This window comes from Perca fluviatilis, chromosome 22, assembly GCF_010015445.1.
Source record: "Perca fluviatilis chromosome 22, GENO_Pfluv_1.0, whole genome shotgun sequence".
NCBI lineage: Eukaryota > Metazoa > Chordata > Actinopteri > Perciformes > Percidae > Perca > Perca fluviatilis.
Window position 1 is genome coordinate 17599469 of NC_053133.1, and position 13241 is coordinate 17612709.

The following is a 13241-nucleotide window of genomic DNA, read 5'->3' on the forward strand; positions in this document are numbered from 1 at the left end:
CTAATGGCCTCTTGCTCCATACTTGTAGTGCGTTCCATTTACGTCACACCCGAGTTGAATGTGTTCCATTTACAAGTCAGATTTTTCATTATAGGGTTAGCGCTAGCCAGGTTAGCCAATGTTACAAATACAAGTTGATAAGAACGCATTACGCTGTTTTTATGCATACAAACACCGTAACAACATGTCCAAAATTAGCACCAGCCACAGGTAAAGCGCTGGTAAAATATGTAAGTGGCTGCTTCACTCACCAGCCAAAAAAACAATGGTAATTTATTGAGTGGCTGGTAGAGTTTAGAATCCACCAGCCACATGGCAGGTGGACAAAAATGCTAATTTCCAACCCTGATGTCCACAGATAGAAGTTGGACAGGACTGTGTGTTACGACTGATTTAATGAGACACAAATAAGACAAAAGTGCTAATAAACAGTTTGTTACGACAGGTTTCACTACTGTTGATGCACGGGCAGCCATGTTGGATTTTGAGCTCAGAGTACTGCGAGGTTGTCCAAGTTCCCAACTTGGAAATCAGAGGGGCCTGTTTCCGACTTTGACATTGGAAATTCCGACCTCCGAGTACAAATGGAACGCACTATTGGTGCAAAGATATGAGAATGGAATTGATCAACTCATCTAACTCTCAGCAAGAAATCAACATGTTGAACTGTATAAAATGCATTGTATTTTTTACTGTTATTTCTGTTATCATGTACTAAGACTAAACAGCTCCACTGTTACCAATATGTTATTGCAAGGTTTGGAGTTTAAACACACAAAAATACATACAGTGAAAAAAATGAATGGCAGACTGACCTGTGCCGAGACGGACTCCTTCCTGCTGGTGTAGACCACTTCGCCAGAGCGTGTGGTGGTCATACCTGAGCTCGAGCTGGAGTACGTCTTCCTTGGAGGAGGTGGTGGTGGGGACTTAATGGACTTTTCCATCCCCTGCTTGGTAAAACCTTCAGTGGGGGCTGGCTTGGTGGCAGTCTTGGAGGGTCTCTCCAGTGCAGGTTTGGCTGGTTTCTCCAACACAGGCTTTGGGAGTTTCTGAGGCCCCTTCTTGCCTGGTTCGTCAGACTGAGGCTCAGACTGGGATTCTTCTGTCATACAAAAACAAGAGAGATGAAATTATATTAACATACTTTTAAATGTGATCTAATAGCAATAAAATGTAAAATGCGTGGAGGTCATGTTTGTGTCTTAAAAGTTACATTTGTGTTAGATTTGTACCTGTCGGTGACTCCACATGCTTGTGGACGTCTGTTTGTTCTGCAGTGGCAGCAGGGGGAAGTGCTGGGTTCTCTTGCATGTCTAGACTGGGAATGCCCTTCATCATGTTGGCCTGGGCCTCCTGGAGGATCTTTTCAAACTCTTTTCCATCATAATGACCCATGTTCTGCCTCCTCTCTTCCCACTCCTTCTCTGCTGCCTACAGGTTGAATACAAGAAAACAGAGAGAAAAAGTTCCTCACAAGTTCTTTGAATCTGAGTGGGGGGATTTTATTCCTATGACAACAACAAAAAATAATGAACTACAGGGGTGTTAAAGGCCAAAGTAACAAGTTGACATTTACAGGCTGTTAATTAGAGCAATGAAACATCACCACAGCTTTACTATGTTGGGTAAAAATATATCAAGACCAAATGACAATTATAAGGTGACTAAACATACCTTTATGCACAGGGCTCTGTTTTTGCTCTTGTCCTGACTGTTCTGGAGCTCTTCTATGACAAGACCCGTGCCGTTGCCATTAGTCACTGGGTACCCTTGTGTCTTCTTATTACGGGCAGGACTCGGTGGATCCGAGGCTGCCCCCTTGGGAGATTCCCAGCCTTGACTCTTGCTCGGGTTGGGAATGGGGGTGTGAGAGGGGCTAGGGGTGAGCGGTGGGCTGGGCTGAGCTGTCAAGGCTGCAGACTGCTGGGACTGCTGCATGTGGACCCGGGAGCTCTGGACATGATGGATGACCACCGGAGAGGCAGGCATCACCTCTGATTTGATAGTGGAGCTCTGGGGCTCCAGTGGGGCTGATGTGGAGCCAGCTTCTGCAAGGGCTTCTGCTTCTGCTGCTGCTGCTGCTGAAGGGCTGTTGTCCACTTGGACATTAGCAGTGGGATCAGGTCCTTTCTGAGGGCCCTCAGTAGCACATCTGCACAGAGGAGGGAAGAGTAGGTGATACAAACCGACAATCTTACTTCACTAGGTCACTCCCTTATAAATGACATCAATATTTTAATAACAATATATAACATTGATAGAAATCCATTTACAACCACATATGTGTGGTCTTTTAAATGTGTCCTCCAGAGTGAAAATACATCAAACCCTATAATAAAGTTGACAAAATGTTTTGATTAATTCTGACTTGAAGGGTAAAAGCACCACCAAACCTATGACGCAGTGTCTTGTGGTTTGGTGAGTGTTTTGGGTAAAGGACGAGAGTCATGGAGGGAGAGGGAGAGAAAAGTTTAGAGTAAACTTGGTATCTGTGGCATATTAAAATGGAAATGAGGCACTGCAGTGTCCACCAAATTAATTCACTTATCGGTTCAGTGAAGGCGATGGAAGTAAATCAAGCTGGACGCCACACTCCTCTGTCAATGCGGACTGACCTCTTTGATGGGATGAAGTCAGGTTTGCCAGTATAATCAAAAAGTACAATCTCGCACGTCATAGACCCCTGTGAGACGCGCCGCAGAGTGCTTTTTGTTTTCATCTTCAATTCCCTCTCTCACTCTCAGCCCCCACACTCCAGCACCTCTTCTCCTGCTCCCTACTTTATCTCAACTGGCATTTTTTCTTCATCATTCCTTTACCTTTTCAGACTGCTGAGTGTATCAGTCAGGCTCTTGACCCTTTTCAGCATGCTTTCCAGTTTATGAGGCTCCTCCTTCAAAAACTTGACAGCTTCCACTTCCACCCTGAGCACAGACCGCATTCTCGTTTGTAGGGCTGGGAACTCTCCTGAGGAAACACACAGAGAAACATAGCAAACATAACAGAAAAAAAGGTTTTCAGAAATACCTCTATTGAACAATTAAATAATTACATAGCCCCTGAGAAGATAATACACTTTTTTCTTAAAGATTATTTTTTGGGCTTTATTTGACAGGAGAGCTTGAAGACAGGAAAGGGGAGAGAGAGGAAGGACAACACGCAGCAAAGGGCTGTGGGTTGGATTTGAACCTGGGACCCTGCCAAGAACTCAGCCTACATGGGGTACATGCTCTTACTGGATGAGCTAGAGGTCGCCCCAAGATAATACACTTTTATGGTAGGTTTTACATATAAGTCTGGAATAGGAGGAACATCCATCATATCAGCAGTAAATCATTTAATAATATCACTTATCAACTTTCAGCAGAATTCTATCGTGGAGATATGATCTACCTGTGATACTGTTCTCCAAATGTATTGTTCAAATTAATGATTCAGTTCAATCTATAATTAAAAACCAGCAAAATAATTTATTCTGAATTTGGTTTCATGTATTATGTAATCCACAATTGTGGAACACAGTTTAATGCTTTGAATATCAGTTTAACTGTGTATTTGCATACATTTAACATCTCATGATATACGTATACTGATATTGGAAAATAGCCCAAAGATTATTTTAATCTTGTAGCCCATCCCTATTGGCTTACATCCAATATTTAAGGCCAGATGACTATACACAATATTGTGGCAGTAATGGGAATATTATTGTTGTCTTACCTTTGAGCCCTGCCAGAGATTCTCCCACCTTCCTCAGAGTCACCGCTCCCTCCTCCACATCCTTCAGGGTCACTACTCTGTGTGTCGCTGCGGAGTCTTTCTGCAGAGAGCCTACATACTGCTCCAGCTCGCTGCAGAGGCAAACAAAATGCACAATGGAAAGGATAAATCATTTAGATTTGCAACAATTGTTCAGTAAATTGAATATGGAACTCTACAATGGCAGAAAAGAAAGTAAACTCATTATTAAATGTTTTAATGTATAAATGTAATTCCACTTCGGTGACTATTTCTTTTTCTGTTATACTGAAATGTATCTACTCCGGCACAATTTGATTGAGGGAAAGACTTTTTACACTACTATTAACATTTTATTTACTCTTCACAAACACCAGGGGGCAGGACACAATTGTTTATTTTAATATCAAACAGTGATACTGATTGGCCAAAGGTGAGAGCAGAGTCTTGGACATGATCCAAAAAAAGAGAAAGAAACTAGATCATGTGTAAAATATGTACAAGGCCTAACATTGACAATCTACATTAGATTGCTTAGTCTAGATTGGATGTCATCCCAAAACCACAAATATTTACACACTGAATGAGGGCTTATTCGTATGAGAGCACTTCCTCACATAGAAAACACAGCACGCTGCTTCACAGCCATCCCAGTGCTCGGGAAAAATGGCTATTCCGCGGGGAAATGTGCTAAAAGATAACATTGTGTGCAGTGTTGGATTGCATGAGAGAGACTAAAATGGTATTTCATTGTGGCCAGGGTACCCCTGAGAAACACTCTTTTATAGAACTCCCCTAAAGGGAGTGGGAAAGGTAATAAGGAGACAGTGTGTTAAATGCCCTGCTATGCCAAGGTCTGTTGGTAATAGGAAAAGGAAACTGACTTTACTTTTTTATCGAGCCTCCCACAGACAAAACCAGATACAGTACGTCTCCATAATGTACATCTCTGTGTCAGAGTATAAGAAGCAGCCTTCAAAGATACCCTAATGAAGTACTTGATACAGCATTTTCTCAAGGAATCATCAAGTACCTTTTCACATACTGTAAATTCCTGTTGTCAGCTGAAAGACCATATGAACATATAACCTAACCAACTACTTAGATAAATGTCTGTCGTCATCATCAATACAAACCATCCTATTAAAAACTTCTAATTTGTCCTTGCTTTGTCCTGGGATTACTGACAAACTATTCCACATAGTACCAGTTTCATTATTTAAAAGTACAGAGCATTTTTAGTTTTGCCACAGAGGTATAAAATGTTACCCTTATGGGTCATGATACATTTAGTTCTCCTATTGAGAGGGCAGTGGTTTTAACACCACATTCTCCCACTGGTCTTAAAGCCAAGCAACTCTAATTACCAAGCCGTGTTTTGCTGACTCACAATTGGCTGAATACCAAGAGTAACAGAGAGTTTAATCCACTGACTTCCCCCTGTTCATTTCTCTGTCTCCATGAGCTGCTATCATTGTGTTTGTTGGAACATATGTTCTCCACTCCCTAGCAAGACAACACTGTTTGACCTTGCCTGTAAACATCCAAACAAAAAAATATTCAATTACTGCTCCTTGTTGGCTAAATGAGGCAAGTGAATTCAAATAAGCGCAGGTTAGTTCCTCCACAGTTATTGTTCTAGTCTGCTGTCTCGGAGAGGCAGGCACCGCTTGCCTGTTTAAACATGTGAGCTGTAATTTGAAGGGTGTTGGCTTTTCAAAGAGTAAGGAGTTAGGAGTGAATAGCACAGGTAAGCTGATAAAAATGAAGCCTTTTGGGGATTTCCTATAAATTGAAACACCTTGACTAGAGCTGCATGGGTGTGTACTAAATAATCTCTAATACTTACAACAATAAACATTCAGTAATGAATGCAAACAACCACATCTATCAATTATAAACTATATAAAACACAGCACCTGTTATGTAAGATAATCAGTGAATTTTGAGCAGCCTTACCCAAGCTGTATGAGGACACGCTCCTCCAGACCCAAGTACTTGTGCCTGTCCTCTTCAACCAAAGCTCTCTGCCTCTGCACAGGGTCCTCCAGACCCCGCATGGCCTCTGCGAGTCTAACACTGATTTCCTGCTCGGCCCGCTTCAGCTGGACTCGTAATGCCTCCTGGTTCTGGAGCTGAGGGGATGCACATAGTGGGAATAACATATTAAGACCTAGCAAACCAACCATACAAAGCTATAGTGGAAACTAACACTGTAATTAATAAAAAAAGGAAAAAAGAGGTCTTGCCTGCAGCTGTCTCATCTGATGGAGTTGCATCCTGAGGTCAGAAACATTCTTCCTGAACTGCAGGAGGTTGACTTTGAGAGGAACTGGGCCCTTGTCTGATGGAGCTGTATTGCTCTTGGGAGCCAAGACTGGGGAACCACCTGTATTGGTGGGGGATGTTATAACTTGTTACTGGAACAATTTTAACTAAATAACACAGTGGAAATGAGACTTAAAACTATTAAACAGGCACATAAAAGTGAAAATGTAGTTCTTTCCTTTAGAGGAAGTAGACAGAGTTGTTCTTTCCAAACCCTCACTCTGACTTCACTTGACAAATTATTGGTTAGATTGTACATGTCTGCATACACATTTTCCCTGGCAACACACTCGCCTGACTTGATGTCCCTAATGTTTAGTACTGCTTTCCTGAACTCTCTGTGGCGTCCTTTTCCCCCCTGCACAAGAAGCACACACATACTGCCCCTTCATATTGGCTGCACCTCTGAAATGTCTGTCAGCAAATTTCTGCATTTCAGTCACTGTTATAGAGATGGAGAAAAGGTTGAAACCATGGAAACCAGGGGAGGTAATATTTGTGGTTTGGGTGAGCGTCCCTAAATGGCCAACAACAATAAGAATTTAACTCAATCCTTTAAAAACTCCAGTATGAGTTTTGACTGTAATGACCTTTTTATATTTTCACTGCACATCTAAAAACAGAGGATGGTCATTCAAGGGATAACTGAGTCAATTTAAAGCTCAGTTAACTCACAGTGGGTTTCTTTGAAGACTGCAACGTTAAAAAAAAAAAGTATTATGTGAGCACAACAAATTAAATTTCATTCAACTCTATTGTATTGGCTCAAAGACAAATATCTCAAATCGTGGGCAATAAAACCCAAACTATGCACTTGGCTAGGTAACACTGTAGGTAAGTGATAATACATTTGCTTTGAAATTTGGGAGAACAAATTTCTTAAACCTCAGAAACATGAGGTCCATTAAACAAAGTAAGTTCTCTGCCTGTGAGTTACACAATAGGTCAGGGAATGTTCAGAGTGCACTCTAAGCTCCCTTGACACAGAAACTCACCCTCTGTCGGGGCAGTAAAAGAACAATCTTTTGTCTTCATAATCCCAAAACTCTATTCACAACATATTCCTTACATACTACCTGACAGCTGCCTAGACTTGAAGTACAGGTTACAATGCACACTGCTGTTGTGTTTTGGGCCTTGGGGACACAGAGCCCATCAAGAGAAAGTGCAGGATGTGTGGTAACAACGAAGAAACATTTGATAAATGGCAACAAAAAAAAACAGTGCCACTGAATTCTCATGTTAGATGTAGAAACAGTCTGGCGAGATCAACGCCCACACTCTAACTTTTCAGATGTTTTGGAGATTTGCTCAAGCACAACATGACAACTAAATCCCTCTGAAAGCCACATATGAAATGTGTCACGAGACATGAGATTAGCTCTCAAGACGCATGAATAGCGTTATGTTTTCGCTCTGCCACTGGTGAAGTTGCAGATCTTTTTTATTTGGCCACAGACTGCTACAGAGCCAAGATTGAATCACTGAATCATCTTGGCGAGCTTGAGAAGTAATAGCATATTGTTTTGAGTAGTGCTTTGAGGAGCTTGCCTTGTCTCTTATCTCCAATTAACTGGATGTACGGGGGGAAGCATTGTAAGGAAATATGAACTGACGACAAGCAAAGAAGCCTAACTTTGTTTTCCCTCCCTCCAGCACTGCTCATTGCAGACTGTTGACTGACACTGATGTGTGGGCTTGTCTGCACAAGACATGATGGCGCTAAAACTCTTTAGAGAGGAAAAAAAAGTAATGAAATAGAACAGAATGAGAATGATACCAACCTGAGCTATGTGCACTGTGGGCTGGAGATGATGTCTTCGGTGGTCTCTCGCTGCAGCCAAAGAAAGATTTATAAGAGCAGGATTTTGGTTGCAAAAAAACAGTATTTGGCGTACTTTATTTTTAGGTTTGTATTAGTAAGCACAAACACAATACAACAAAGTAGGATGGGAAAGACTGACAAACCAGATAGGTTAAAGTGATGTTAATGATGTTAACAAGCTTAATTGGTGTTTAACATAGCACAAACACACAAATTCACTGCAGTCATCAGCATTTCAGACTGACTGTCAAGTGAACATTAACCCAAGGTCTTCACAGAAAAGATCGAAATGCAAAGAGTTGAAATGCAGTCAGAAAAAACATACATAGTCGCTATTTATCTAGAGAGCAATAATTTCAATATCAGATTCGCAGTCAAAACTATTTCCTCTTCACCAGACGCCATTTAACCTGAGTTTGATATGGTCATTATAGAGGGGATACTTTATCTTTCCCGGTCTGGCTGGATAGCCAGGCTTTTAATTTCAAACTCAATTACCCCTGATGCCTCACTCTTTCCTATACTGTGTTTGCTTACCTTAGTAGCTCCTTGGTGCCACTAGTGTTTGGCTCCTTTAAAAGTGCATGCTGAACAAGACCAGTCAAGCTGGCAATCTGTTGCTCCATAGCCTTCATTCGCACTCTGCAGAAACATCAGAAAATTCTACTTTCAACACTGAGGCCTATTGGATATTACAGCAGCCACTAGAGCGAATATTAGCTCAGAATGAAAATGGGAGAGCTGTAACAGAATAATCAATTGTTTTTAATCCCCTGACCATGAATCGTTTTTGTGGGATTACACAGTGGAGAATTTTGCAATTATGTCCTGAGTAAATACTGACTCTGGTCTAACACCACTTGACCCACATTAAGAAAAAGCCTGAATCCAAATGGAATAAACAAGATGGACAACTCAAGACAAGAGAAGAACCCTGAGGTCAAGACTGAGGGTGTTCAAGTCATATTGTTTTTTAAATAAAACAAGAGTGAGTCACAAGTGGTGGCCGCTCAGAAGAGAATGAAAGGACAATTCGAAAATTACAATGCCTTAAGAAAGCCAAACACCAGAAGGGTGAATAGGGGACCAAACACTGAGATTGCTTGGTAAGCCTAGACTGTGGAAAAGAAAAAAACTTTTGTTTTCAGATGTAATCATTTATCTTGAGAAAGGATATGGGGCCAGCTGAGGACACAGGGTGGTTTTAGCTGTGCTATAGACAATAGAAAGACACAAGTTCTATGTGAACACAACAATGGCTAACCTCAGCGTCATACAGCATATTTCACATGAATAAATTCTATGACAGCTAGAGAGTGCGCTTAGTGTTGAGACTATGTTTATTTTAAAAGTTAAGTACAGTACTTTCCCATTCAAATTCCAAAACACTTTTCCCAGTTTCCCAGGGCATTTCTAATGGGGGTTTTGGGCTGCCCAGGTGGTCCTGCCTGATCTGTTTGACTGATTGGTCCATTTAAAATACTTATTCAACCTGGTCAATATTTTCTTTGGTTTTTTAGGTACGCACATAGCCTCTTTAACCTCCCTTTTAGTGAAACCACGTTTGCCTGTCTAAGTGGCAAGAATCCCTCTTTCTGTGTTTATGTGCTCTCAGTCAGAGTGAACAAACCTAACCCAGGTACCAAAATGTCTGCTGGATTATCCAAACTGAATAGACTCCACAGAGGGTTTGTTGTTAGAACAATAGCCACAGAGTAACAGATACTGTACTGTTTCAGTGGTGGAAGCTATGTCTGGGTCTACACACTCTGCAATAATCACTCCAAAGTTTGAATAGAGACTGTGAAAACAATGATCAGATAAGCAGAATTGGTTATGTACACAAACCAAACTGATGCATAATAATGTGCATTAGTCTGCTGTTCTTAATGTGCATTAACGCTCAAGACAGTGACAGGGTGGGTTATATTTTTGCCTTCAGTCATGGATGATGAAACAGTCAGAGCCAGGGATTGAAAATCAGCAGCTCATGGTTAGGGTGAAACTGGGATGCAGAGTTAGTCCATGCTCCCATGCAATGTCTCATTATGTCTAAATTTAACAATCCCACAAGCCCACTGTATGTGACATCCGGTCCCCTGGTGCTTACCGTGTGTGATGCTCATTGGCAGCTGGGATGGGCCCCTGGAGGTGACCCTGGAGGTCTGAAACTACAGGTGATCCCATGTTGCTCCGGGGCTTGTTCCCTGCCATATCCTCCTTCCTGAAGGACTGGCGCACAGGGGAGCTTCTCTCCATGAGAACGCCATGAGGTGGCACACCATGAGGTGGCACACCATGAGGTGGCACACCATGAGGTGGCACACCATGAGGAGGCACACCATGAGGAGGCACACCATGAGGAGGCACACCATGAGGAGGCCCGCATTGGATGTCAATTATCCGTACATCAGCCATCCGGTGAGGGGATGGGGGAGGAGTTTTGGAGCCCAAAGTAGGCAGCTGGCTGTTTCTGGACTTCTGCCTGTACAGAGAGGGGTGATCCATAGTGTCTGTGGGACTGGGCCCGCTGTAAGAGCTTGTGGAGCGGATGGAGGCACGGTGAAATCCCCCCATGCCATGATCTGGACCATCAAGCCCAGGGCTGGGGTGTGGTCCATGGGCAGTAGCCATGCTAATTCTTCCGTCTTGGAGCAAGTATGGGTCTGCATACAACCCCTCATTTCCCCTGGAAAGACTGTGGCCTTTGCCGCCCATGTCCTCATCTGGCTTGACATCCCGTCTCTCCAGAATGGCGCTGGGACAGGGTGAGATAGAGCGGGCCGGAGGGTTGGCATTAGACAGCCGGTCCCTTGGGATAGTGGCATTGCCAGGTATAGACCCCTGCCGTGGGCCAAATGGGATTCTGGAGGGGGATGGGGGCATGGAGTGGGGAGTCGGGGGGAGTGCTCCCTGCATGGGGTGGTGTGATGGGGGACCCATGGGGGGCTGTCTCAGAGGTTGCGGGCCATCACGACCGGCATGCACCATCTCACTGTGGATCTGTAAAAGTACAAAAGCATATAGACGTGTTATTATACACATAAAACATAAAAATATAAAAATAGAAAAAGGTTATTACTTGTAAGTAATGCATTCAGAATTGAAAAAAAATCTCTCAAATTCAGGATTAGTCAATAAACCAGACTGCATACTTCTGCCACTCTGAGAGCTTCAGCAACTGTTTATTCTGCATATATCCTGTATTTCTGGACTCAAGTGCCTTTGAAACAAAAACAACCATCTAACTCAGTTTACACTGCTTTTCAAAGAAAACAGACTGTCAGCAATTTTTCCAGAAGCAGAAAATATTTACTTGCAAGGCTACTATCCCCAGGTACACAGCGTTTCCCTCAAAGTATGTAATACCCACAGGCTTCTATAAAACACTAAATATTACAATACATTCATTAGAAATAATATTATGTTCATAAACACACATTATTTCTTTGGATGAAAAGTCTGTAGTTCTAAAGTGGAGTGATTTACTTTTTTTTAATTTTCTTTTTATACTTTAAACAAATCTGTGATTGCGCTCTTGGAGATAAAATCTCCAGGGCGAAAAGTTACTTGGTTAATTTTCAACAAGATCTGTTTATGTAAAAAGTCAGCTAATCTGGGCTGTTCTTTAGCCGGACCACCCATAAAGGACCTTTGAAGGCACGTACAATAAACCAAACCTCATTTAACTAGTGGCTTTCCAGGTTAAGGGAAATATGAGCTCTCAGGCTGTACCTGGTAAAACTACAAACAGCAGGTACATTAGAAGTAAAGAAAATGTGGTGGTGAGCCACATGCTGTGTGACGTATGACACGTTTAAACTGTCTTATCACATTATCACATTTCTTAGCTTTGTCAGATCTTTGCATTACTTTTTCAACTTCCATATTGAGGGCTTACTTAAAGCAAGTCTAACGTTTTAAAGAAGAAATAACACATTCTTCCTGTTACAAGAGAAAGTTGAACTCATAAGCAGCAAAACAAACCTTTTGTCAATTTAATACACTTAAGAGATTTTGCTGCTACAGTAGCTTGTGGTTAGCCTGGGTAAACCCTGACGAACTTCCGGCAAATTTGAGATTTGCTCTCTCAGTTACAACTGAGAAGGGTCTGGTGTCAGCCAGGCTAGCTTGTGGTGGCTAGTGGTAGCTAAAATTAGCTTAGTTAACGTTACCTTTAGATAGATACTGTATTGCTGTGTAACTGACATTAGAGCAAGTTTACTAACTTTATGGCTCTTTTCCAGTTGTGCTAATGTTATACTCTATGGTCATACTCTACTACTGTGCTACTGTCTATCATTTACCATTATCCTAATATTGTCACTTGTGGCCACATTGTTATGAAAAGTTACATTACCAATATATCACAGGCATAGACTAGTTTCAGTTAAAACTAGTAGATTCTTGAGCTTGTGGTGGCTAACGGAAGCTAATGTTAGCATAGTGTTAACTTGATGTATTGTGTAGACTAGTTTAAGTTAAAACTAGTGAATTCATAAAGGAAGAACCTACAAGAATGACAACAATATAGCCTACTGAGGTTTATTTCAAGCCTGAGTTCATTTTCGATAGACATAAACATGTCTCTGTGCTTGCTAGCACAACTGAAATATAGTGTGTAAGGAGCGATATAACCCAGGGATATGTGATATTCTGTGTATGATAACACTGAGCTGTGGAGCGTCTCATGCAGAGCTAAATCCAATCAATCGTTCTTCTGTCTAGCCCTCTATTGCTGTCAGACAAACAAGGAATTGTTCCTTCAAGGTATGACTCACCATGGGTTACACCTACATACAAAGACAGGTTGAAACCTAATGCAAAGTTCTTTCAAAAACTTAAAGGTACAGTTTTTGACACTGCTTTTTTTTAGTGTTGTCTTTATTTATTTCCCCCCCAGTGCCAATTAGCGAAAGGAACAAACAGTGTGTGTGTGTGTGTGTGTGTGTGTGTGTGTGTGTGTGTGTGTGTGTGCACCAACTGGAAAACAACTGTTTAAAGTGTACAGTAACAAAGGCAGGAATCTTGCTGCCAGTGAAAGCACACAGCCACAATAAATATGGCAGCAACACGTCTGACCAAGCAACAAAACATATTATAATAAATCTAAGAAACACAGAGCTCATGCAGACCATAATCAAACCCTAATGACTTTCACTATGCAAGGTGCCTACACACATAGAAAGAAAAGTTACCCTCTTGTGCAGGAATTTCTCTGGAGCCCTAAATATCATATCTGACTGCGTTGCCAATTCCAGCACAGCCTCATAAGAACGTTTTGGTCCAAAAGGCATAACTTTTCAATCTCACACATATGTTACGTCTGGAAGACTTCTTAAAATAT

The 13241-nt window shown here is 41.8% G+C and overlaps 1 protein-coding gene across 19 annotated transcripts in view; it reads right to left on the minus strand.

Moving 5' to 3' along the window:
• The window catches only part of si:ch211-285f17.1 (sickle tail protein homolog), a 119430-nt gene that overhangs the window by 7092 nt on the left and 99097 nt on the right, over positions 1-13241 (minus strand). For 18 of the 19 annotated variants that reach the window (XM_039789840.1, XM_039789834.1, XM_039789838.1 and 15 more), the window contains 10 exons: positions 10005-10897; positions 8432-8536; positions 7854-7903; positions 5991-6130; positions 5701-5876; positions 3724-3854; positions 2823-2970; positions 1678-2155; positions 1236-1434; positions 816-1105 (listed from right to left, as the gene is read on the minus strand). In XM_039789840.1, the coding sequence (XP_039645774.1) occupies positions 816-1105; positions 1236-1434; positions 1678-2155; positions 2823-2970; positions 3724-3854; positions 5701-5876; positions 5991-6130; positions 7854-7903; positions 8432-8536; positions 10005-10897 (2610 nt within the window). The remainder of the gene's footprint in view (positions 1-815; positions 1106-1235; positions 1435-1677; positions 2156-2822; positions 2971-3723; positions 3855-5700; positions 5877-5990; positions 6131-7853; positions 7904-8431; positions 8537-10004; positions 10898-13241) is intronic. The other variant, XM_039789836.1, reaches the window with a different exon arrangement.